Source organism: Apus apus, chromosome 4 (genome assembly GCF_020740795.1).
Source record: "Apus apus isolate bApuApu2 chromosome 4, bApuApu2.pri.cur, whole genome shotgun sequence".
Lineage (NCBI taxonomy): Eukaryota > Metazoa > Chordata > Aves > Apodiformes > Apodidae > Apus > Apus apus.
This window is the reverse complement of record NC_067285.1, coordinates 681,991-709,120: the sequence shown is the minus strand read 5'-3', so window position 1 is coordinate 709,120 and position 27,130 is coordinate 681,991. Positions and strand designations below refer to the sequence as shown.

At 42.4% G+C, this 27,130-nt stretch overlaps 1 protein-coding gene across 2 annotated transcripts; it reads left to right on the top strand.

The window, feature by feature from the left end:
- The first annotated feature begins 32 nt into the window (after positions 1-32).
- Positions 33-26,475, top strand: PPP2R2D (protein phosphatase 2 regulatory subunit Bdelta). Of its 2 annotated transcripts, XM_051617489.1 has the most exons (10): positions 33-151; positions 512-601; positions 12,770-12,867; positions 15,817-15,982; positions 17,637-17,749; positions 19,524-19,701; positions 20,511-20,675; positions 22,076-22,245; positions 22,322-22,413; positions 24,037-26,475. In XM_051617489.1, exons 1-10 carry the CDS (start codon positions 145-147, stop codon positions 24,314-24,316), a joined length of 1,359 nt encoding a protein of 452 aa, XP_051473449.1. In that variant the 5' UTR covers positions 33-144; the 3' UTR covers positions 24,317-26,475. The 2 variants fall into 2 exon arrangements, with proteins under 2 accessions (XP_051473449.1, XP_051473450.1); XM_051617490.1 differs by lacking the exons at positions 33-151; positions 512-601; positions 12,770-12,867; positions 17,637-17,749 and having other exon boundaries at positions 15,858-15,982.
- The last annotated feature ends 655 nt before the right edge of the window (positions 26,476-27,130 follow it).

Here is a 27,130-nt window from a genome sequence, read left to right as displayed (position 1 = left end):
CGTCACCGGAGCAGGCCGGCCGGCAATGGGCGCCATTTTGAAACCCCGGAGCCTCCCGCGGCGGCAGCTCCGAGCGGCGCCCGCTGCTTCCCGCTCCCGGCCGGCGCCCGCCCCACCGCCCCCGCCCCACCGGCGCCGTGCGACATGGCAGGTGAGCCCGCGCGGCACGGCCCGGCACGGCCCGGCACGGGCGGCGGCTCCGGGCCCGCTCGGCCCGGCGGGCGGAGGGCGGCGCGGGAGCGGCAGGCCGCGCCGGGCCGGGCCGGGCCGGGCCGGGTGGCCGGAGGCAGCGCCCCGCCGGCAGGGGTGGGAGCGGCGGGGCCGGGCCGTGGGGCGCCGGGCCAAGGCGCAGCGTGGGGCCGAGGCGGTGGGGCCGGGCCGTGAGGCTGCGGAGCGGGCCCCGCCGCGGGAGGAGGGGCTGGGCCGGGGTCAGCGGGGGCTGCGCGGGGCGCCGGGCCGGGCCGGGCGGGCGCCGCTCCCCGCCCCTCACCGCCTTCTCCTTTCTCTTCAGGGGTGGCAGGAGTTGGAGGCGGCGGCAGCAACGACTTCCAGTGGTGCTTCTCGCAGGTGAAGGGGGCTATCGACGAGGACGTGGCGGAAGGTAAGGGGAGGGCCGGGCCGCTCAGCCGCGAGCTCCCGGGGGCTCCGGCCCTGCCTCCAGCTCCGTGGCCGCCACGGGCACCAACACCCTGTTTGGTTGGTTGGGTTTTTTTTCTCCTCTCTCGACATCTGTGTCATGCCCGAGCCGGAGGAGCCGCGGCTGGGAGCTGCGGAGCTGCAGCATCTCCCCAGCCCGTGCCCGGGGCTGGCAGGACGGGGGTGTGTGGCAATGACTAAGCTCGCGCCCAGGCTGCCGTGCCAGGCGCTTTTCGGGCCAGGGCGTGATAGAGGAGGCACGGCGGCTTCCTCCGGTCCTTTCATTCTAATCGCTGGGGAGAAGAGGTAATGATAGTGATAAAACAGAGGAAGAAGCACAAATGGAGTCGGTCAGGCTTGTCGAGTTTCACCCTGATGCAAAGAGAGCAACAGAGGGAGTGGGCAGGTCTGTCATTTGTGCTGAATTTAAAAAGTAGGGTTTAAAGGCTACCTGTGGCTGTGAGCAGATTCTATTCCTACTTGTTAACCTTTGGAAGCTATAAATAGGGATAATTAAGTAGGGGGAATAGGCACACCTTCACATTCCTCTGAAACTTTTTAAGCACAGCATGTTTTGGAATGAGGAGAAAATGTTTTAATTGGGAAAAGCGTTTCTCTGCAGTGTGTAGGAACAATGACGTTTTGCTCAGCTGTGATAAGAAGGTTCTTCTTGTTCTCTAAATTTTCTGGACTGCTCAGGCTGGCAGTACTGCTTAGAAAAGAGGGTGTGAGGTATGTGTGTGAAGCAGTTTATTAACTGAAATAACTTGCAGTGCCAGTGTGGGGTTGTCTTGTCTTTTGGATTTTTTTTTATATTTTTTTTTTCCTGGGTGCAGTAAATATTTTTTCTCACTGTCTGCTGCTGGGAAATTGTGCTAACTGTGTTTCCATTTTCATGCCACTTACTTGGTTCCATAAAAATAATGGCTATGTGAGAAACAGACTTGAAAACTACTCAAGAAGAAACTAGTACTCAGGCTCAGTTGTTTTCTTCCTTTCTCCCCCAATATATTTTTGTAACTTCTACTACTGTTCTGGAGTTCCCAGAATTCCTATGAAATAGTATTTTAAGTTGCTTTTACGAGTTTCCCAAATGGTCCTTTTTAATTAGGTTCTGTCAGCTACATGGCACTGTTAGTTCTCAGTGTTGCAAAAAAATAGACTTCTGTGAGAACCTTAATTGTCAGTCAATTGCTGAGCAACATGGATTGTTGTGAAGCTGGAAAGCTTCTCGTTTTTGAAGCACCAGTATGTCCTAAACCCAGTTAATTATTTAAGTGTGTAACTGGGTGGTCAAAGAGGAACTTAAGTTACTGCTGAGACACGTGGAGGCAGAGTTCTTAAAGAGGGGAAAGATCTCTTGTTTGAGTAACTACAAGTAGCAAGGGGAAATAGTGAGGATGATGCTCAACACTTTAACCCTCGGTTTTCCCAGATATAACTTATTACTGTGACTTCCCCTGGAGTGAGGACTGCAGATTGTGTGATGCTGCTACAAGGGAGGAATTTGGTTTTCTTCACGGGGCAATTAATAGCAGTAATCATTCAGCACCTGGTTTTGTAGAATTGGTACTTGAGTTTTGGTTTCCTACTGGACTACAAGAACTGCTTACAGGTTTTTTGACTCATTGTCTTTATTTTGGGATGTGGCCTTTCCCCCCTCTGTTTTTGCCTTGAAATTGGAATAAAATAAAGGAAATAGACAACTTGCTTATAATTGCCTGAGTTTGACCCAGTAGGATGCAGTAAGAGTGCAGTTACTATGCTAGATTTTTGTCCCCAGTTATGGAAATACTGGCTCATTACCATTTTTTAAAACATCTTTTACCAAACTGCACATTTAAACCTGTGAGCTGGGTGACTGTTGCCTTCCAACAGCCTCGCTGCAAATAGTACAGAGACCAACTCTGAATTTCATGGCAGTTCTTGTGGTAGTGAGAACTTGCTGTTGTGTAGATATTTTTTTTTTCCTCTTTCCTGTTTTGTGAAAAATAAACTCCATAGAGGAAATCTGAAGATGACAACCAAAAGTAACTATCAAATGTATTAAATACAGACTTTTCTGCTAAATGTACTTTGTGAAGCCTGCTAGGCAAAAAGTCACTCCTGTTTGAAGAGCAGTCCTAGCACACTTTTTATGTTAAACAGTTGTTTCTCATGTCTGTTGCTTTAGTGAAGATACTAACATGGCTGTGCCAAGTGGCTGCAGTTAGGTTTGCCACTGCCATCCCCATTCCCGGGGTTTTCCTAACCAGGTCATTAATTCAGAAAATCACTTTGTCTCCTCTTTGTCTTTTTTGTGTATTTGTCTTCTTCAGTAAGTGATCTTTGAGATCTGTGCAGTGCTCTGTTGGAATAAAGAGAAGAGCCATGTTTGTATGACCAATCTGAACATAAAAAAATCAGGAAAACACAGCAGTTACTGAAGTACATTTTTTCCTAAAGCAGAACAGTTAATTGGATTCAAGGAGGAGAATTGGAGGATAAAACAGATACTGAATAAAGAATTGATACTGGGGATGGCAGAAAAGTTAATTAAAAAAAAAAAATCTAAATTGTGTTGTAATTTTGTGGGTATAAAACCATGTGACTACATGTCTATATGTGCTGCCTGTGAAACTTGTTATTCTTGGATTATGTTTTTCAGTAGAAAGTACCCTTCTAAAGATAGACTTTTTTTTTCTTTAATAGTCCTGCCTGAGACCTACTCGGTTTTGTGATTTCAGTGTTTAATTTGGTTTTCGTGTTCAAAAACATTGTTTGGGTTTGGTTTTTGGCAAGCAAAATATACAGTAGTTAAGTAAATAATGTACAGATATGCCCAAATTGCCTTGGGCTGAGTGTTCTGCCTATAACCCATGACCACTTCTGGATTAAATGAACAGAGTATGTGCAGAGAGAGGGAGTGGGCACTCTAACTCTTCCTAGTGGAAGTCTGAAATAGTGGGAAAAACGTCTGATCCTTGTCCAAATGTGAACCTGTGTGCTGTGGAGATCATGAGTTTTCAGTTATTGACTTTGGGATTTCCTTGGGTCTTTCAGAGCAGGGGTTTGGATTGGGAGAGGCTCTTCCCTCTGTAGATGCTGGTTTAGCTCGGCACTGGTTAGATCAAACTTCTTCTTTCAGGTATTAGCATCTTTAAGGGTATGGTTACTCCCCCAAATGAAGCAGGTATTGATTTCCTCTTGGAGCTTAAGTCTTGACCTGTTTTAAGTGTTACATTTGAAACCTTTCTTGAAGCAGCAGAGTGCCAAGCCTAGTCTTGTACTGGACATGGGATCCTTCTGTAGTAGACAAGAGCTCCTTTGGAAGCTTCAATTCATTGACTTGAGGATGAACTTGTAAAAGGTATTTCACTGAACAAAACTTTTTTTAAAAAATAAGAAAAAGTTGCCATTGGCTTTCAGAATACTTGTCTTCTGGTACTGAATTACCTACATGTTCAGAAATTTTGTATCTCCATATAAATTGAAAGAAAAACACTGGGTCTTTAGAAAATTTCCAAGTAGGAGTTGGTACTGGCATCACTGATAAACTAAAAGGTAACCTTGTTATCATCAGTTCAACACATTCTTTACTTCTCCTTTTAAAGCTTCTTGCAGTGCTAAGTCAGTCTTGCTCAGAACTTTGTGGGAATTTAGAACATAAGCAGGGAAGAAAACCATGATCTAATGCAAATCTGTTAGATGATAATCCTGTAATTGCTCTCAAGTCCAGATACAAGTGATTTAAAAACACACTTAGTGTTAAATTGTCTTTACAAATCAGTGGTTTAAAAATGTTTTCATCTGTTTTTCAGGAGCTTAACTGTCCTCACTGTTTTTAAAGCAAATTTTGGCATAATATCAGACTTTAAAAAAATATTCCAGAACAGGTACAGATATCTGATGTCTGGTTAAAATTGCAAAGAAGAAGTGGCAGAATTGGTTGCTATCTTTAAGACACTTTTTTTCCTCTAAGAACTGGAAAATGTGTTAATAATTACTCCATTATTAAGCCATATGTATTGTTTCCTTTCATTGTAAATGACTGATTATCCCTGAAGATGTTAGTATTGCTGGAATGGGGCAGAAGATGGCCTTTTAAGCCTCAGTCTCCTGTTTTTGTACAACCTATGAAGCAAGAATTTGTCTTCACCCTTTATTTCACAACACACTATTACCTACAAGTAAGCCAATAGGATTTAATAAGTGGGGTTTTTTTAATTCCAGTTCTGTCAGACAACAAAAAAACCCAGTGTGTTATGCCACTGGAAAGTAATGGCACTATTTCACTGTATATTAATCTATATGTAACTCTGGAGACTACGAAAAACAAGTGATGTGTGTGAGAAATACTTATGTTAGGGATCTTGTTTAAGTTTCTCTCCAATCTGATAATTCTTAGAGCTTCACCCCTCATAATGAGGGAGCCCAGATGTACAAGTGAATAGCTGTGCTTATAAAAAACATAACTGCAGGTGATCTTCAGGCTTCGTAAAAGTGATGCTGTGAAGTGATGATGTCTTGGTTTTCTGTGGAGGAGACTCTGTCCTGCCATCTGACATACTTGCAGTGAACTTAAACCTGCAATCTTTACCATGGTATCACAGTTTGGTTCTTTTTTCTTTGGCACAGGCACGTGATGGGTGAATGGAACTGCAGGGGCAGGAGGGGTATGAATAGAAGTACAAATTCTGAGAACTGTGACAACTCCCTTTTTTGTAAAGGTAACTAGGAGTTTTATGGCCTAGGTGGGAGACCTTGCAGGCAGTCAGAAGTCATTCATAAATGCTCTTATTTCGCTGTTGAAATTCACCCATAGCTTTGTATCTAGCATCTTTCTCCTGACTCTTGTATGTACAAGAAAGTTAGGACAATCTTGTCAGAAAACTGGAGAGGTGCAGGTTTATGAGCATTAAGGGGGCAAAAAAAATTATAGCAGTGGAAGATGGCAAGTGGAGTATTAAAGAACAGATAAGAAAATCCTTTAAAAGACTAGGAAACCACTAGGCTATAGGAGAAGACAAATTTGTAGGTGTAGCTAGTTGATGGTTAAAATATGAGGCTGCAGGAATTGCACAGCTTGTGAGTGAGACACAGGGGAAGCGCTGAGTGTCAGTTGCAGAGTCATTAGGTGGGACATGCAAAATACAGCACATGGAGTAGTGGGAATACGGAAGTTGGAAGAAGTCTGTACATCTCTGCTGTCGGTCTGTGAACAGGGCCTGTTGTCTGCAGCAGGGCAGGCTGGGCTGGCAGCAGGTTGTGTTACCTGCTGACCCAGGGAATCTGGGATCCTGTTCCCACACGCTCTCGTTGCTGTGCTGTTGGTTCTGTGTTTTAACATCTGGGGGAAAAGCTTAATCAAAAATGGAAAAAAGACACTGTTGAAATACTTAAAAAGAAAAAATGCAGTAAGGTGTGAAAGCTGCAAATGGAAGAAAAATTTTATTTACCCATAATGTTACAACTTTTATTAACTTCTAATGAAAGCACAATGAAAAGCATGACAATTAGCTTCTTAGAAAGAATCTAACAGAATAACATGAATTAATTAAATAAACTGCCAGTAGGAGAAAGCTTATTGGAATTACAATTCCAGAGTTTTAAAAAAATAATACTGAGCCAATAGATTTGCATGTAAAATACTGGATTGTGTCATGAATATTATAAATAGCCTCCATAATTACTCATTGCTTATAAGAAAAGACATGGCAAGCTTTGGCAAGCATGAAGATAAAGTTTATTTCTGTCTTACTGATCTTCAGCTTCACTACTTTCTTTTCTTGCTGCCACTTGACCCTCTCTTTGTACTAACACATCCAGGCAACTACATGCAATTTAAGCTTAGCAAAGGCAGGTTTTTTAAAATACGATTCAAAGGACTTCCAGCACCAAATTGCAGTCTGGTTCCATTGAAAAGAAAATGCAAATTTTAATAAATGAAGGAATTGCTGTAATAGCCTTTTATGAGATGCAAACTCTTAGGTGAGTGTCAAATCAGCTGCACCAGTGTTTGGTTTGGGGGAGTCTGCTGGGCAGCCTGGCCTTCGAAGCAGGTCTTGGGAACAGTTTGGCACCTTACGGTGCTGCTTTTCCTCCAAACAGAACAGCCTGCGCCCTCGCTTCTCAGGGAAGCCAAGTGGCTGAGCTCCAGGTGGGGCCCAGGACAGGCAGGAGCTGGCAGTCCTGCCCAAAGAAGTGCTCGTTTGTAGTTTGCCACTGCCTGTCAGCAGCAGTGCTGCCTTCAACCAGCTTCTGCTGCCTCTCTGGCTCTGCTGGCTGAGCCACTGCACCGATCTTCCAACAGCTCAGGTGCCCTGTTCGTGCTCTTGGTTGACCTTAAACCTTTTCAAGGATTTAAACTGGTTCAGAAAGCAGAGTTACTTGGGACTAGGTTAAATCTACCAGGTGCTTAAAGGCAATCCAAAATATTCTGCAAGTTGCTTTAGTTAGGGCATAAAAAATTGTTAGACCTGATGGATACTTGAAGTGGGCGGAGCTGTAAGAAATTTGGTCTGAGCAAAACTCTGCCACCTTGAGTTTATTCACCTGACTTCTGATACATCTCACTTCTGTGTTAACTCTTCAAATGAACCATAAAAGTGGAAATCTAAAACTTGAGTATATAAAGTGACCTATTCTGAAAAATAAGTGATTCTAAGTAACTTACATATATGTATATTGTGATTATTGATAGCTTTGAAGTTCATCTCACCTTTCAGTACAGTTCAGAGACAGACATCTGATTTTAAAACCGTTTTTTTTTAATTAAAAAATATTTTAGGAGATCTTAAGCATAACAATCTTAGTCCATCCTAATTGCACAGCAATGCCAATCTTCTTTATTCACTGTTCTATAGTATGGAAAATCCACCTTCACCTGGAAGCAAATCAGCAAAAGGTACAGGAATGAGTAGGGAGCTGTTGCAGAGGGGAGGCTGCAACTGGGAGGTTGTGGCAGTGCTTGCCTGGCCAGCAGGCAGGGCTGAGACAGGGCTGCTGAAGTCCTGTCCCTGCCTGCAGCTCTGCTGTCACTGTGGGATCACTGCAGCCATCCAAATGTGAAGAACTGTCAAACTTCACACCAACTGCTTCCTCTCTCCCCACCCCAGAGGCCCTTTAATGCAAACAGATACTGCTGGTGATGGTTGGGGAGGGTTCTCTTGCCATGATTGTAAACAAGCAACAAGCATTTCTAAGGCCCTGAGTGTCCAACTTGTTAAGCTCAAAGATTATTTTGATTTTTAAAACATTTTGCTATTACTTACTGCTTAGCAGGTGTTAGCTTCTAAGTTTCTTCATTCCCTCTGATAATCTCTTCCCACTAACAGGTCTCTATCTTTTTTCCTTTACTAGTCTTATCTGCTCCTTCTACATTATTTTATCTTACTCTATTTGAGTCTTCAGTCTGTTGCTCTGAAATGATGGTCCTTGCCATTCTGGGGTCCTTGCCCCAGGCCACCATGATTTTCACCGCTCGGAAGGGAATGTTGTCACTGTCTGGTGTGAAGGACAGCTCTGTCCATCCTGATGCCATGTCAGCTCAGCACCACGGGGAGATTCCAAGTTTCACAGAACCTGCACTCACCCCCTTCCACACTCAACTGCTACTTTCCTATTAACTGTAGGAGACCATACAACATCTCCCACAGCTTTCTCCAGCTGTAGAGTAGAATGCTCTGTGGAATAACTGTGTGTTGGGGGGAAAGGTGTGTCACCTTTGATCTTGATGACAGGCACAGAACTGTTCTCTATATTTAGTTTCCACTGGCAGTCTCCCTAGCAGTTGGTGCCAGCCATCTGGCTTTGGCCCAGGCCCAGTCATTTCCACTCAAAGCAGGAGCCTCTTCAGAGAGTGTCATCGTCCTTAGAGCGGTTCATTCTTCAGATCTCTAGGACCAGTCGTGGAAAAAAGGTGCTGGGTATTAAAAATGTTTTTCAAGGGAGTGCGGAAGGCCAGGAGACAGGTCTGCTAACATGCTGGTTTTTTGCCAGTCTGTGTACTGAATGTGAACCTGCGTGTTGTCCGTTACAGATCTGGAAACTTTTAAGCTAAAATCCCATAGAAGTTGGAGAAGCCTCCTTTTTAGATAGTGACTGTTTGACTTTCTTGTTCATCAAGTGTCTGAAGAGTGAGCTTTTGACAAGTCTTTGAATACCTTAGAAGAATAAGAAGTTGATGGTGCTTTTGTCTAGTTAGTGTTAGTCCTAAGTTTGTACTACAGCTGCAAATCCATTCACATTCAAGGAGCTATGAAGTAATTATGGGGATGGGGTTTCAGTTGTTAGCTTATAACTGGAGTAGTAATAGTAGCAACGTGCAGCCAGCTTAGAGAGGAAGAGTTCACAATAGCTCATTTCAGGTGTCTTAATTTAGATGTTCTGTATCTCCCTGCATTCTCTGTTGTCTAAACAGTGAGCCCAGGCACTGGTACCGGTGCAGGCTGGAAATATCTAGCGTGAATCCTGTGTGGGATTAAGTTGGTTTGCAGGTCTAAGCCTGCAGTTGTCTCAGAATCCTAACAAATGTTAGTCTCTGTCATCTCATCCCCCTTTGCCCCCTGTGTTACTGGCCCAGGAGGCTTTGAGGGTTACAGAACTTTAGCAGAATGATGACAGGAGGTTTGTGATGCAGGGAGGTTGGTATTCAGCAGTGCTGTTAAAAGGTTTAGAGCATTTATACTGAATTTCAAAACTTAAGTCTAGGCTTGCCGGATAGTCTCCAGAATCACTAAGAATGGTTTCTTGTACATTAATATAATGATGGATATTTGTAGCCTTCTAATGTGTTGGGAGTGTGTTTACTACCCATGGAAGTGCTTAGTGCTTTTAAATTTGGTGATTCTACAGAATCATAATTCAGTTGCCAGCAATTTCCCCCCACGCTTCTTTTAATATACTAGCTTTGAAAACAGCTAGGAGTTTCCTACTCTGGATGTAGACTGTAATAAGTTAAAACTCCTTTCCAAAAGTGAAGCTAACCATTAATTTTTCATGTCTGGAAGGAAACAAATATTGTGAGACTGATATCTTACTGTAAAGTCATAGGTCTCTCAATAGTTTACAGGAGGAAAGTTTACATGGCAGCTTCCAGAACAGAGGATCCTAGGCATGCTGGAACAAAAGTGTAAGGAAAACTGCATCTCTCTGTTCTGTAAAGTCATAATTACAGTGTCTTCTATATGAGAAGAGGTCATTAGGGTGCAGTCCCTGAACAGATGGGATAGTTTGTCTTTCCTCACCCTTTCTGTACATTTCATTGTGAGTTATTTTGCTGGTGTGAAGGCTGGAATGTTCTTCTGGGAAATAACAGTGGTGCTTGTACCCATAAGAAAAAGGTATGACACATAAAAATAAAATAAAAAAGCTTTTAAAATTCCAAAGTTAATATGATTAAGAAACTGCAAGGCTTGCTTTGTGTTTTTCTAAAAGTTTGGAGGTGACTTAGAAATAAAGAGCCTTGTAGGTGGGTAATGTTGAGCAGAGCACAGTGATTGCTTTGGGATGAATTTTGTAGTTTACTCCTAGTCTCAAAATATTTTTTTAGCCTGCTTTGAGATAGCATACTGCTGGAGGTACTAATGGAATTGTTCTGGGGATCCATATGCTTTAATTAAACATGGCTATGGGGAAAACTGGTTTTAGTGCATACAGATATATATATATAAAAAAAACTTTAGTACTGTTAAAAAATAAAAAGTTGGTTCATGTAACTTTTTTTTAACTGAGAAAATATTTGAATAAAGTTTCTATATTTTTGTCCTGACATGCCCCCTTCACTTGCCTATTTCAGTACAGCATTTACTTTTTGTTTAAAACCATAGGATTTGGGTAGGCTCTGTGTTGTAGTGTGTTTCCACAGTTCTTAACATAAAGGAACCTAAGATTTTGCTGGCTAGATAGCACTGCTAGTAGACAGTAGCTGTGACAGACAAATGATGTTGACTTTACATTTTAAATGTAAAGTTTTAACTTGCTTGAGATAAAAAGTGTGACCAGGATTGACTGGGAAATCAGCGAGCTAGAAGCTGGTCTCTTTATCGTCATCTAAACTGTCCATCATCTGTTGAGTACCTTTATAGTATAGGAGGGATAGGTATTAAATATTGATAATGTGACGTTAGTGTGTCTGTATGTGCATATACAAAGATTTTATCAATATTGTGCTCTAGAAGCTCATCATTCTAAGGCCATTTCTGAAGTAAGAGATCATTTCATGCTAGTGAAACCTTTACAGCACATGCTCTCTTCTGTATGTAACTACTTATTCCTGAAAATTCATTTTAGCAACTGGGAGAGGGGAAAGATTGGTAGGGGGGGTTGTATTTTCATACTTTCTGCGTAATCTGTTACAGAGGCAAATGGCTGTGAACCAGAAATGTGCTTCAAAGTGTGGAATTGGTGAGAAGGGGGGTTCGTTTTTATTCTGCCGGCATTTGTAGTAAAAAGGCAAAGGAGTTTGCTGCTCAGTCACCTGGAGGGGTCATCAGGGCAGGGCCAGCGTTGCAGAGAACTCTGTGCTTGTCAAGAACTTGAGAGATGCTGGTCACTGCAGCTGGGCAGCACAGTGGCAGGTGAGGATCCCTCTGTGCATGGAGAGGAAGGTGGGCTGGAGAGATGAGCTGGAAACTAGGAGTGCAGTTAGTTGTAAGAAGTGGATCAGCTGAGGAGATATTGGTGTGTTCAGTGGGGAGTGTGGCCAGCAAGGGGGTGGGTTTGGGTTTTACATTGTGGGTCTGCTGAGGATTTGGGCTTAGCCATCACCCTGTTCTTCACCAAAATGGAATCTTTTCATAACCTTTTAAAGAAAGGTGGCTATAAAAATAGACATGTCCACAACCAGATTAGTGGTATGATTTTGAAGTTGGGATAAATCTGCAGAAATGCCTTTTTTTTTTTCTCAAATAAGGTAAGTCATGATCTTTATACACTATTTCAAGGACATCTGTTAATAAAAGATGAAATATGAATTATATATTGGGAAGATTGGTTAGACTTCCTAATAATCTTCCTCATAAGAATGAGAGATTATTGAAAGGAATGTAAAACATAGCACATAAAAATCAATACATGAAGGCAGTTTTCATCTAGTCTCCAATTGCTAACTCTGAAACTAACTGCTATCATTTACTTCAAATACTACCATTTTTATACCTGCATATTATGAAATATAATATTTGCATGGCTAAGCAGGCAGCAGTATCAGTAAATAAATGTTTACCTGCAGTTTTATGCCAAGTGGTTTGTGGGTTTTGTTGCCATATGCCTGAAGCCTGTGACAGACGTTTACAGCCCCTTATCTCTCTGCCCCTTGGTTAGAGATTGTTTAAGGGCTTTTTTTTATTTATTTATTGCCACCCCAAAGATTAATTGTGGCGTGCAGTGATAAATAAATGCTGGTTGTTTTCAAGGTTAAGTCCCAAGGGCGCTGAAATCGGTCAGAACTGGAGGCCCTGCCATCCTTTCCTTTGCTCTCCTGTTGCTTCCACTGCACTCACCCTTGCCCCTGGTGTGTTGTGTGGGGCTGGAGCCCCTGCACAGTGCTGGGTCAGGAAGCTCAGCTGGAAGGATTTTCTTTCTTTTGGTTGTTTTTTTTTTTGGTGGTGTGTTTTCCCCCCTTTGGCAGAGGGGGTGCCCAGCTGAGGTTCCTGAAATAACCAGGTGAATATTCAGCTCAGGGGAACAGCCATGGTGCCTCAGACTCAGTGTGGGCTGCAGTGGTGCTCCAAAGGGATCCCACAGGATTTCTGCTTTGGGAGCCTCTGGGCAGGCCTCTCTCCATTACATGTGTCAGCATTTACTGGCAACAGGTGGAAGGCACAGTTTGGATCCCTAAAACAATATGGCTTCTTTATTTATTTCTTTTTGTTGAACTCGGTGATCTCAGAGGTCCTTTCCAACCATGATTATTCAGTCATAGTTTGGTTTAGTTTTTCTATGTTTTATGATTGAAAACCTTCAAAAGATTAAAAAATTGAGAAATGAGGAAATGTTTTAGATTGTAAATAAAATAGGGTTTGTGGATGCTAATGTTGTAAATCAAAGTTGTGGTTGCATTAATACAAGCTGTAAGTTTGTGTTCAAGTCTTGAAACATCTTGATTTGCTTTACACATTACAGTGCTATTTTATTTCTGTTTTGTTTACAGCTGATATTATTTCAACAGTTGAATTTAATTACTCTGGTGATCTTCTTGCAACAGGAGACAAAGGTGGCAGAGTGGTTATATTTCAAAGGGAACAAGAGGTCAGTGACTTGAAAAACAAAAGTGCTGTTACTACACTGTTCTTGTGTTGCACAGTCTCACTTCATCTTTTCATTCTGTGACATTTAAATGGTTGGATACTTTTCCCAGAAAACCCTGGATTAGCCACACATTTCTAAATATCTGCCTTGTGCTGACCTTAGTAGGTTAGTTTGGTGGTTCTCCTCCCTGCTTTCAAAAGAAAAAAAAAATGTCCCAAAAGTACAGTGAGTTCTCTGTGTGCCTAGTATGCTCAGTAACATTTTGCACAATTGCCTTTGGACTCTCTTAAACTTTACACTTGGTCAGGGTGATCAAAGACAAATGGTAGTGCTTTTGAAGATCGTGTAAGAAGAGCTTATAAAAAAGGATTCATTAAGCTGCAAGTACAGACTTGAGATGGTTAAAAAATTAAGCATCTGATGTGTTTCAGGATCCTGTAAATAAAAAATGGTGGGAAGAGCCATTTCTCCAGAAACAACTGAGCATTTCAGGTCAGAGGGTAGGAAGATTGTCCGTCTTACAGTAACACAGCTTTTCAGCTGGCTGTTTGCAGTGCTGTTCAGTTCTGTGATAGGGCTGTAACTTCCTGTCCATTCATCTGCAGATACATCACTGAGCTTTTTATATCCAGAGAAACAGCATGTATTGGGAAAGTGCACTAAATGCTGAAAAATGAATGTCATACCTTCTCATGTCCAAGAGAAATCTGGAATTGTGTCCTTTAAAAAGTCAATATTCCACATGGCTGTTCTTCCCCTCTCCCCCACTGCTGAAGAGCATGTTTCTTATTTCCTTTGAAGAGCTGATGAGAATTTGAGCCTTTGGTTTTGAGCCTTCTGGATCAGAAATACCAAAATTATTGTGGAATTCAGCCTCTTTGTGTGTGAAGTATCCTAATCTCAGGTGCTGTGGGTTGTTTTCACAGCATCCCACTTTTTCCACTGTGTGGTTCACAGGATGCTCAGTTAACAAACTGTTGTCTGGTATTTTGCATTTCATCCTCACTGTGATACTATTTCTAAAGCCTTTTACCAAAGGTGACCTATCAGTTTTTACTCTAAGGATTTTGAAAAGTAGTGAAATAAAAATACTATAGCTGAGAAAGCTGCTGAAATGTAACACTGCAACACCTAGACAGCTCATAGCTCATTTATCATTTAGTCTGCTGCATAGACTTAACTAAGGTACAGAGAGCTCAAGGTCAGAAGTGCCCACCTGCTCAGGATCTCTGACTTTCCTGATGCTTGTTTAGAGCAGGACTACTCCTGGTGGGCTTTCAGCTGGTGGTGCTCAGCTGTTCTGTAAGCCAGAGCCCAGCTGTCACCTCATTTCCTCAGTGTAAAAAAAACCACAACAAACCAACCAAGTCTGTAGGGAAGAGTTGGGCATAAGAGTGATTTCTCTTGTCTGTGCAAAACTGCAGAACTTCTGGAGTGGAGGCAAAAAAATCTAAAAATAAGTGTATTCTACTGGAATCTTAATAAAATCTTACAACCAGTGTTTTAAACATACAGATTTTAGATTAGATTAACTAGATTGATGACAACTTAGGCTAGTTATAAAATTTCCCATAAACTTCAATGTGGGAGGCAAGCTGCAAGGTTGTTCATCATGCCCACGATTGCAGTTCTGAGCAGCTGATGGTTCCAGCCAAGGGTGTGAGTAGAGTGAGAGCACTGGCCGCTGCCAGAGGGGGCACCTGCCCAGACAGCAGGTGGCTGGGCAGGGAATGTAGGTAACTACACTGGACAGTGCTGGTGGAGAGGATCCTGTGCAAAGTGCTCACAAGTTAAATGACAAGTAGGCAGTAAAACAGGGTAAAGCCTCAGAATTAACTAACACTCTGTACCTGCGAGAGATTGCAGGGATAAAAAAGCCCTGACTGCAATAAGCTTATCAGAGCTGCCGACTCAAGTGTGGAAGCATCACAAGTGCCAGAGCAAAGGTTGGCTGGGCAGCCCCAAGATGGGAGGCAGTGGTGGCCTGTCCCATGGGTGCAGGGCTGCCTTCTCCTGCTCTTGCCTGTGCCCAGGACTTGCTGCCCCTCCAGACAGGGGTTTCCCATTGTGTTTTGAGGAGTTTGCTCTTTTCAAAAGTTCTGGGCACTACGGCTCTATAAGTAGGGCAGCTCTCCAGACATGAATTGCTATCTAACGTGAGCTTCCTTGAAAAACCTGACAACTGGTTGCCTCAAATCTGATAGTGGAAATCTGTGGATACTCGTGACTTTGATCTCTACTCCTTGCTACCACATCTACTAGCTGAGGACAGTACAAGGTGGCTTCTAGTTCTGTGAGGGGAAGGGTTATTAGGGTACCTGTACTAGTCTTTGGTGCATCATGGTGCATGGGAGAATGGCTTAGATCAAAATGTGGTCGTTCCAGCCTTCAAGTTTTTGTTATTAAAAAGATTGTCAAAGCTTAACTATAAGCCTTGACACCACTTCTGGACACAGCATGTTTCAAAGTGAGTAGGAGAGGAGCTAGATCTAGTGCTCATACTTGATGTTGCTTTGTTCCATGTTTTGGACAAGGAAGGGAATGGAGGTTCAGTGAAGTGCAGAAACTAATCACATGGAGTTGGTGGTTTATGATTTAGGATGCAGCTCACTTCTCTAAATCTGTTAGAACTGCTTGGGAGAGCAAGTGTAGCCTGGAACTCCCCCAGGTAAAGGCAAGGTCTCTGCAGACAGCAGTGCCTCTGAAGTGCTTGGATGGGCTTTGGTCTCTGAGTACACATACACTTAAACATTTTTTAAAAGGAACTCTGTGTGCACTATATTGATGCTAAACTAGATATAGTATCATAGAGGAAAAATGTAACATTCATCAAGATCTGTTGTAAAAAGTTTATTTTCTAATTGACAGTTTCTAGTGATTAGTTTGTATGTACAATTCTTAATGAACTGAGTAACATCAGCTTAAAAAATATATTGTGTTTCCTTGCAGAATAAAAGCCGTCCTCATTCTAGGGGAGAATATAATGTTTACAGTACCTTTCAGAGTCATGAACCTGAGTTTGACTACTTGAAAAGTCTAGAAATTGAGGAAAAAATTAATAAAATTAGGTGGTTACCACAACAGAATGCTGCTCATTTCCTGCTGTCTACAAATGGTAAGGACACTTTATTTTTGCACAAACAACTTTTTATGTCATTTGAATATTGCCTCACCTGTGATTCACTTGTGGGGTTTTTTCCTGGAGTGTTTTGGGGTTGTTTTAATGTCTTCTCCAATTATATGCAAAATATGTTTTAATTGTAATACTCTGTAAATTACTGATTTATGAATGTAAAAATAATGAAGCAGTAACAGAATAGGCAGATCTAGAGCTGTGTTCTGTGGATAGACTGACTATCAATTTACATACCTTGTTACTCTGCTTTATAGGTTTTTTTTAAACAGGTTCCCAGTAACCTGAACTGTAGCAGAAGTCTGAATTTGACTTGATCATCCTAATATTTAAATGGATTTTTTTGTGATCCCAGATGAATTTTTAATAAAGGCATTTGAAATTGAAACACTGTGGTTACAATGCTCCTTTTCAGTACCCAAAATACCATGTGTGTTATGAAAAGCAACTGTTTAAAAGATAATAGTCACTCTAGGAAGAGTGTATTTGTACCATAGTCACTGTGTACCTTAAAATACATAAGAGCAGTGCAAAAATTACAAGTTCTCATTCACTTCTGTGTTTTTGTTTCTCCCAGTGTTTTAGTAGCGGTTATTAGGCATTAGGCCTGGCTGAGTGTTGTCTGTTTATTTTGGTGCACCATGGAGCAGGTTGCAAATGTAAATGCAGAGCTGTGCATGGAAGAACTTGCTGTTCTTTTCAGAGAAATGGGCTCGTTCATAACAGTTTGGATCACTTTTTGCCTAGTGCTTAAATGACTCTATGTAAGGGCTGATATCCTGCCTGCTTTGCAAAATTTTAAAAGTAGGAATGACTTCTGTCTACTGCACTTTGACATTAGAATAATCTTACTTGGATCTAAGTCTTTACTAAGCTTAAAGTAATTCTAAATGCCTTAAAGACAAGCAGTCCTTTGGGGAGGAGAGGTTTGTTTCCAGTTAGCTGGCGACCACAGTGAGCACCTACATTGTGTGCTTGGAAAGCCGGGGCCTGAGGAGGACAAGGAGCTCTGAAACAATGGGGCAAGGTCTGTCCTCCCTCCCAGCTGTAGGATGCCCCTTAGAAACACCTGGGGCCAGCTGGGTTTTCATTAAGATAGTTAGTGTAAGTAATCCATGGATTTGTGGGGTTTTTCCGTAGAATTTATCTGCTAAAATAATTTAGGTAGTCAAACGAAGCTTACTGGTGAATGTTGGTAGCTGGTGTGTGCCAGTTCACTGCAGGAGGGTCATTCTGGTGAAGGGTGGGCAGGGCCCCTTAGTGCCCAGGCACAAGCTTGTGTTTTATTCAGACATTACACTGGAAATTCAAAGGGAATCCATCTTTATTTCCTCTCCATTTATTGGTATTCTCATGCATTTCCCACCCCCATCCTCCAAGTGGATGTGCCTGGTGCTGTTTTTGTTTGTTTTTCATGTGTCAGTTGTGCTGAACAATGTCGCTGAAGGCAGAGTGCTTCAAGTGCAGGCAGGAGGGCTGTGCTGCCTCCTACCCTGCTGGCTAAAGGGCTCCAGCAGGGTCCTTTTGTGTGGCAAGTAGTGGAAGTAGAGGGAAATAATATCCACTCTGCCATTATTTAGTGATTTGAATTTGAATTTAATTCATTCTCAAGCATGTGAATTTTTGTTGGTTTTAGATAAAACTATTAAATTATGGAAAATAAGTGAAAGGGATAAAAGAGCCGAAGGTTATAATTTAAAAGATGAAGATGGAAGACTTAGGGATCCTTTCACAATCACAGCACTACGGGTATGTTTCTGCTCTTTGACTTTAAATACATTTTTGCATGTACTCCTCTATCTTTGTGTCACCAGAGTTGCCAACGTAAATGTGTAGAGTAAAAATGCTGCTTGTTCAGGGTCACTGAAAATTTGTATAAACAATGGAGACACTTCACGATATATATATATAACAAATTAGGTTGCACTGGAAAATTTGAGGCAAGACCTCATGATTATAATGATATTAACTTCCCAGTAGTTTGGTGTGTGTTTTTTCTTGAAATATCTTGGCATATTTTAAATGGATTTTAAATTTAAACTGCTTTTTAAAATTAAATATTTGGTCAGGGACAGCCTTCATCTGCTTCAGAATGTTCCAATTGTAGAAAAAGATACACTGATGTACTGACAGTAATAACATACAATAAAATCTTGTTATTCAAGCTGGAAAAAATAACATTTCATCCCCTCAGTATTGCTGTTATTGTACTTGTTGGGTCTTTTGGTTAAAAACAAGACTCAAAAAGGTAAACAGAGTGCTGGGTGTTCTCTGGGTTGATAGAAGGTGTTTCTGTTGGAGGTGAGTTGTGAGCATCTGGAAAACCTAATGTATACTTGAATAGTCGTGCCTTGCTTTTGCTTAAATTGAATATTGAACTGAAGCTTCAGGTGTACTGCTTATGTCTGGGAGCCAAGATCTGATTGGGCATGTAATAAAAGTATCTAAAACCAGGGCAGTAAGTTATGATACAATGTCTTAGCCTAGGGGCTGGAAGTAGGCACAGAAGAAGTGATGGGTTCTACAGTTTTGCCTTTACCTAGGAGCAGACTGCTCCTTTGGGAATGTGGAGAGTCTGGAATATGGCCTAGTGGTTTGACGTTGTACTGGCTATTCCACTGCAGGAGATCATTGACATCTGCTTTAAACACTGTCACATGTTTAGGAATCACCAAGCAGAAAGTGAGTAACAGCAAAAGCCAAGAACCTGTCTCTTAAAAGTTTAGTCTTCTAAATTTGCTGCTTTTCTGGGAAAGGAGGGTTCAGCTGAGCTGCAGGCTGTGCCAGGCACCACATTTTACAAGAAGAGATGATAGAAGGAACAAGCTTGAACAACTAGCAGAAGGGGAAAAATCCTTGCCTAGAGTTATGTCTGTATGTTAAAATGATCAGGTTTTAGAGGTCCAGAGTAGATGTATCTCAGGCTGTTGCAGGCTTTGTTTGCATGTTTAGTCACAGAAATATATTTCCTTTTTCTTTATAAAGAAGGAGACATAGAAGAGAAGCAGCACTTGAGAGCTGCAGCCTGCGCAGAGGGAGCATGGCATTTCTAAGTGGCAGTCTTGAGCATCCACAGTAGTGCTGGTTTGATTTCTCACCCAGGCTGGGAGCATTCATGTGGTGAAATGGGAAAATTGCCTCATAAAAAGTACTGGATTAATTTTAATCATTGCAGCTTGATGTAAACAGACTGTGAGAGTAAACATGGTGAGAGCGATTACAGAGCTCGTGGATTAATTTGTTCCTTGTTCCAGGAAGACAGATTATCTTGGGCACTGTCATAACTTTTTTCTTGGTTGGATGATGTAAGTCAGTGTTCTGCTGAGCTTGGTGTACTGGAACAACAGGGGGTGTCCTTGGGCAGCTTGAACCTGCTCACCTGCTGCTCAGTGAGGAGGAGCTGGGGGGAAGCCTCATCCACTTGATCCACAGAAATCTGCAGTGTGCAACTAATTAATAACTTCTGAATTAAAAATCTTTTTTTTTTTTTTGCCAAAATTTACTGTTCTTTTTCATGTTTCAGGTGCCAATATTGAAACCCATGGACCTAATGGTAGAAGCAAGTCCCAGAAGGATATTTGCAAATGCACATACTTATCACATAAACTCTATTTCAGTAAATAGTGATCATGAAACATACCTTTCTGCAGACGACCTAAGAATTAACCTATGGCATTTAGAAATCACAGATAGAAGTTTTAGTATCCTTTTTCTGTTCTCTATGACCCCTGGAGCACACCAAAGTTCTGTATGGTTAAGAGAATCACTTTAATTTTACTAATTAGGGTAGGTGTTTTAATCTAGGGATTAGATGGCAGGATTTTATAGTCTGGAGGATTAATACAGAGATAGCAGGCCTTAGAATGTGCTTGTTTGTTCTTGAGAGCAAGCATTCCTTCAGTGGAAAAGTCATTGTGTGGTTTCTAAAGAGAAATGGAGGAATTTGGGGAACATAATTTATTTTTGGAATTCAGTCAGTTTAAATAAGAGTTGAAAGATTTGAAAAGTAGATCCTTTGTTGCCGTAGATACTTCTTTCCCAAGTTTAAGGTCTCTTAACTCAATGACACTTAATGCTTAAAGAAAGAAAAATTAGGGGTTTTTTCCATGTCAAATGATATCATCAAAATCTTTTTGCAAGCCTTTGTCTCCAGAGCTGATAGTAGGGCTTGCTTTGACAAATCTGCAGTAAAATGGAAGTTGCGAAAATACTAAATATGCATCAGGTCATGTGTAAGTTTTATAGAGCTTTAGGAAAACAGGTGGGGCATATTCATTGTTCACTAGGAGGCTCAAGAAGGGTCTGAAATTATCTCCAGCATCGTGAAAAGCTGATTTATAAAATCCAGATAGATTGTTTATTTATAAATCTCCATGGGTCACTTGTGTAGATGGCACAGGGTAGAAATGAGGCTCTCTCCTCGGTTCTGTGCATTGTGTTTTTAACATCTTGTAACAACGATCTGCTCTTGACAGTGGAACGTTAGGTGTCTTGACAAAGCCCTTCCCAGATATTGTAGATATTAAGCCTGCTAACATGGAGGAGCTGACAGAGGTGATCACTGCTGCCGAGTTCCACCCCCACCACTGTAACGTGTTTGTCTACAGCAGCAGCAAGGGCACCATCCGCCTGTGCGACATGCGCTCCGCCGCCCTCTGCGACAGGCACTCCAAGTGTAAGTGGGGAGGCTGGGAGAGAGGGGCTCTGGCCTTTGGTTTGATGCAAAGAGAGTGTGCAGGTGTCTGCTTATAGATAAACCTGCCAAGTTCTGCTTCTTGGTAAAGAGCGTACGAGGTAAGGGTGGTAGTTTTGTAGAATGGAACATTTTAATTGTCTTGTTCTAGGCCATCACCAAGCAGAAGTGTAGCATGAGACAATTGACCATCTGACTCTGCTCCTGTTTACCCATTTATGCATCATAAACTGATGGGAACAAGTGCTTTTGGCACCAGTGAGACCTGTCTTCTGTCCAGACTCAGTCTTGGTGCTTCTCAAAGGTATCTGCTTATCAAATGCCAGTTTAGGGCAGTTTATTCACCTTTGTGCATTAGAAACTTGGCTGATGCTGCCAGAATCCGTTTCCTTTGTGACCGTTTGCAGCCTCTAGGATAGAATTAATTCTTAGGAATACACACTGTTTGCAGCCAGTTTCCTGGGGTGGAAGGTGAATGGATGCTCCTTAGTCTGCTCAGCCACATGAACTTCTGTGGGTGAGGAAGGCAGTTTTCTTAAGGGGTGTGCCTTGCACACAGCCTCTTGTGGATTGTTCGCTAGGGTATTAGTTGTGGTTTATACCAGTCCTGTGGGGTGACCCACCACACTGATATGTGCAGGTAAGCTCTCTGGAGTGCAGAGAGGGTTTTCCTATTGGAAGGAAACACTTTTGTAGTGGGAATTGCAGAGTGCCAGGTCACCTCAGCTGGTCAACTTAGGGTTGCATTCAGTTACTTAGCACTTTATTTTGTAACTGCTTGTCACTGAGTAATAGCCTTTTAAAAGGGTCGACTCAAAAACAGAGTTCTGGGCAGGTTGTGTCACGAAGTTCAAAGACTGACTCTTCAGTTTACATAATGCATTTGTCTCCTTTCTGAAACAACACCAATTGCATTCCAAGTGTAGATACTAATATTCCATTTCAGTAGGTTGTGTTGTACAACTTCTGGTCAGATCCAAAGCAAAGCTTATTGCACAGTAGTCTGGAGACGCACAGGTCATGCATTAAGCTGTTGTGTTTGAGATGCTGCTGTGTTCATCTGCTGGACGTGATTTGTTGGTCAGTTGAAATGTTTACTGGTCCCACAGGCTGTTTCTTAACTTTTATCTCTGATTCATCCCCAAGACCTGTGAATTGTAGTTTGCTGGTGCTGTGTTCCAGCTGAGAGTGTTGGAGATGGGCATCTAGCACTCTGACTGAAAGCAATAGCATTGTTTAAAAAGAGATTATTTTTAAAAAGTATTTCACAGCGACTTTATTTAGAAATAAACTAGTATATGGATTTAAAGTTTTTCAAGTACGGAAAAATGTTCAAGGCTGTAAAACTTGGTTTAATTTGTAATTGTGTTTTCTGTCTACAGTTTTTGAAGAACCTGAAGATCCTAGCAGCAGATCATTTTTTTCAGAAATTATATCCTCCATATCCGATGTGAAATTCAGTCACAGTGGCCGCTACATGATGACAAGAGACTACCTTTCTGTTAAAGTCTGGGATCTCAACATGGAAAACAGGCCTGTAGAGACATACCAGGTATGGTGTTCAAGTTCTCTTAAATATCCCTTCCTTTCCTTCTTTGTGTCTAACACCAGTGCCAATGTTCCCAAAGGTCCACGAGTACCTTCGAAGCAAGCTTTGCTCCCTCTATGAGAACGACTGCATCTTTGACAAGTTCGAGTGCTGCTGGAACGGTTCTGATAGGTCAGTTGGGGCTTCCTTTGGGTTTGGTGTCTTCTTTTCCCCCAGCATTAGCAACTCGGTTTCCAGCCTTGAATAAGCAGCAATTACTTTCTTTTGGTGAGAGTTTTCTGAGTGTGTCTGAAATACCTAAACAGTGACTTGTCTGCTGCCAAACACTTGCAAGCTGTTCAGTGGAAAGGTACCGGTTTTGATTTGACAGTAACAGGATCAGCCTGTGGAACAGTCTTTGGCCTGAATCTTATCAAATATTGGAGAAGAAAAGATCAAATATTCTTCAAATATTGAAGAACATGTGCATGGTTCAGGTGGGGCAATGATCAGGGAAGTCAAATCTCACAAGCTGTGTGCAGGAGTCAGCAGAGAAAGTGGAGCCTACCTAGATTGCTGTAGCAGTGGTAGCTGAGATTGAGACTTACTGTTGAGGAACCTGGTTACTCTAAATACCAGATTGTAAGTGACTTGGAGTTGAAGGAAGAAATTCACTGCATCAGTCAGTTCATAAAAAAACAAACAACTGCTAGCAGTATTTACAAGATCTGACTTAAAATGGATAAAATCAGTGGTGTTTGTTTTTCACTAAGCAAAAATGCAGGGAAACTGGCCCTTATGTCTATTTTTTTAAAGCAACTCCAGACAATCTTTTTTTGAGGGGTAAACACAAACAGTTAAGGCAAGGTCATCTCATTATAAGGTGAGAACAGAAGTTGTCACAGAAGTCATGGTGCTTGAAGAACATTTTTCACTCAGGGCATTCTCCAGCACAGTCCAAGTGGTACATGTTGTGGTAATAGTATCTCATTCTCTTCCTGGTCCTTCATTTTTTCATGCCCTGAAGGCGGTGTTGCTCAGCTCACAGGGGAGGTGGTGGTCATCCTGGCAATCTGTGGGACTTCTGCCAGGGGGCAGCAGCGTGGCCAGGGTCAAGGGGTAGAGAGAAGTGTTCAGTACAGAAAGGAGGGAGCAGCTCAGGCTCCATTTCCAGCCTGTTTTCTGGTGAGAGTTACAATCAGGCTGTTCACTGGAAAGCAGATGGATGAGACCATTTCCAGGTGCTTGTTTTCCTGCTTTGTTCAAAAGCGAACGTGATGCTGCAGAGACCCTGGAATGGTTTCTGCTGGGCTGTATCACAGTCACAGGAGAGGTTTTTTGTACTGGTTCATGACAACTTTTCTTAACTAATCCATTGCTGTGCTCATTGTCAACACGTGCATGGTGTCAGAAGGCGCTTTGATCTGGGACAGTCTGCTGAAAGGGAACAGGTGACAGTGGCTTTGCTTCCACCTTAACTCCTGTTACCACGGGATAACCGGGTAGGGTAGCAAAGGGAAAACCAGCCTTGCTCACGTTAAGGTGAATAAAGCATCAGTCTGCTGCTGAGTGCTGGTGGCAGGTGGGGGGGCCAGGAGAAGACCTGGAGGAGAAAGTGGTGGAGTGGAAGCAGTGCAGAAGTCCAGAACTGGAACTGAGCAGTGGTGCATGTCAGAGAGGAGAGGAAAGGAGCCGCACCCTGGTCACGAGGTCGGTCTGACGGTCCCCTTGTGTGTTAGAGAGAGAAGACAGGGCTTGAAGACTTATTTCTGGAGAGCTAATAATAAGACGGCCCTTTCTTCTGCTTTTAAACAGCGCTATCATGACTGGATCTTACAACAATTTCTTCAGGATGTTTGACCGGAACACGCGGCGGGACATCACCCTGGAGGCATCCCGGGAGAGCAGCAAACCTCGTGCCATCCTAAAGCCCCGCAAAGTCTGCACAGGGGGGAAGAGGAAGAAGGACGAAATTAGCGTTGACAGTCTGGACTTCAACAAGAAGATTCTTCACACAGCGTGGCATCCCGTGGAGAACATCATTGCTGTAGCTGCCACCAATAACTTGTATATATTCCAGGACAAAATTAACTAAAGATGGCTTCCTTGAGGACAGAGTCGTCGTCTTGCATAGTTAAGCTCAGTTGTTTATCTGTAAAAGAGAAGGCCTTGTTGTCCTACCAGTGAAGAACATTGATGCACTTACTTCCCTTTAGATAAAGGAGAGGATCTGGCCTGGTTTTTGAGTTCCTGGTGTGGTTCTGCCTTCGGTGGGGTCGGGGAGCGCAGCGTCCGTCGCAGCTTTCTGGAAGAAACCCTCTAGAGGCAGAACTGATGGACAGTGCTCAATAAGGCCAATACTCAAAATAAATGTATTTATTTAAGTCTGAGCCTTCCTTTCCAGTTTATAGACCAAAAATTTAACACCCAAGAAGAAAAAAAAATTGTCATAAAAATGTAATTTCTATCTCTTGCGCTCTCTCTCTGCTGTAATATTTGGGCCTTTCAAAACATATATTGTGCTTCATGCCTGTAAACATTCCTCCTCTGGCCTGGATCTGGGCTTAGGTGTTTTTACCTTTGAGCACTTAGGTAGGTCTTGAGTTGGGTTCGTAGACAGGTTTCCATGAATATTTACTCACCAACTGTATCTATAACCACACCTTCTGGTGTAAACCACTTAATAAAATAACAAACTATAAAAAGTGTTTTTAAATCTGAAGGTATGTATTCAGTCTTTTTATTTTTTTTATTGCATGTACTGAGATTGTGCAGGATAATTCTGATGGGCAGATTGGACAATGTTTGCCCTAAAACTTAATTTTATTTTTTTTTTTTGGCAGACTAATACAAACTCTTTTGTGTAGTATTTCAAATTCTAAATTTAGAGTTTCCATGAAATTGTCAGTTAGTTTGAGTTGCACTGGTTTTCTTGTAACATGCTACCTGTGTACCAAGTAGGAGATTGACAAGGTTAGTACAACAACATCCACAGCCTTAATACCAAGTGACCACCTTGCACCCAAGGGAAAACAAGATTTAACACGTTTTCTTCTCTGAAGATAAAAGTTCAGTTTCTCTGATGCCTCTCAAGGTTAGATAGAGACATACCTTACGTGCATTATGTTTTTTAACCTTTTTAGTACTTGTCATGAAGATAGAGTTTATTTTAAGTATTTGACATAATATATTGTATTTCACATTACAGTTCCAGCCAGCAAAGGAAATAATCCTCTCTTGGTGATGCCAAGCAGCAGCACAGCCTGGTGCAGGTCAGGATGTCAGGAAGCACCAAGCCAGCTGCTGCTCACTGCTGGGACTCTCTTCTTGCTAACTTTGTTTTAAGCCTTAGGTACTTTTTTGTTTGGTTGGTTTTTGTTGCCCCCAAAGAGGCCTGAAAAGCATCAACCTTCTGCTGAGCCCAGACTCGCCTGGGTGAGGAGCTGTCCCTGGAGCTGTTGCAGCACGTTTAGTAGCATCGAGTAGCTAGACATGACACTCTGAGATGTGCCTGCAAATTAGAATTGCTTTCTGAAAAACGAGGTCCCGTGGGCTTCCCAGAGGAGAGCAGCAGAGTGGTTCACACTCCCTTGTTGTTGGGATGAAGGTGTCTGATGATTCCTGCCTCAGATCCCATGTGCAGGAGCAAATGTCTCTGTTCTCGCCCTCCCCATGAATGTCCATAGAGTGCCACTCTTGTTCACAGTAAGCTAGTGAGTACAACTAATTCCTGAGGTTCGACAAATAAAGTTTAAATTAAAAAGAAATAAATCTTATCCTGTATATTGGTTGTGACACTATTTGCAAATCTTGAGATGTGGAACTTCTGGGTCACTAAAGCGTTAGATTTGACCTTGTTCCTCCAATACGTGCTAGAGCTAATACCATGGGATTGTACATACTTGTTCAATTATTTTGACCAAAAAGTTTAATAAATTTTAAATGTTTACCTGGACTTGCTCTGTGTATTTTGGCAAATTCTTCCGTTTGTGAGACAATGACTGGGTGAGCCACCCTGAAGATTGTTTGTATTTCCATTCTCAATGGTTAGTTTTTGATGGTCATTCCTCTGACTCAGAAAGCTGTCTGTTCATATTCAGTGAATATAGTAGTGCTGTCTATTTTTGATCTATTTTTTCAGCAGATGTAAGTGGAATATGAGTAAAAAGAAAAAGGATATGATGAAATCTTCTATTATATAAAACATGATTTGCTTGTACCACTTTCAATTAAATAGTTTTTGATGATTCATGACATTTTTATCACGTCATTTCCTCTAAAAGTTTTATTGTCAGTTTGATGAGACGACTGGTTTTTTTGCAGGTACTTGCCCAAAGCCACCCTTGACTTCAGCGAGCAGCGCAGGGCAGTCCGGTCCCCGGAGGGTGAGCTGGGGACAGCGTGGTGGGGTGGGAGGGACCGGGGGTGGGAGGGACCCTGCGGGGCCGGCGGTGCGGGCTGGGGGGCAGCGGCAGCCCCGACCCACAGCTCTGCCAGCACCTCCTCCCGGGGAGGTACCGGCTGCTTCTGGGGAGAGAAATGGCCGGGACTGGAAATGAGGGGCTGGAGTTCCTGAAACTTGTTTGAAAGAGTCGCTCATTTTGGTGTGATGGATCCTGAATGCCCAGTTTAACGAGGGCTGGACATTGGGTGTCAAAGAGCTTCTGTAAAGCTGAGGGAGGTTGAACATCCTCCTTGCTTCACCAGACGTGTGTGTGTTGCTTGTCAGCCACGTTCTGCAGGGAGCACGGAGTTGGCAGCAGTGGTGGCTGTAGTCACTGGCTCTGTGATGGAAAAATATTGGGGGGAGATGAACCTCCCTCTGAAAAGTCCCTGCTTCCTCTCAGGGATGAGTTTGGAATTTGCAGGAATGGGATTCAGGGTTAAACTCTGGAAATGCCAAGTGGCT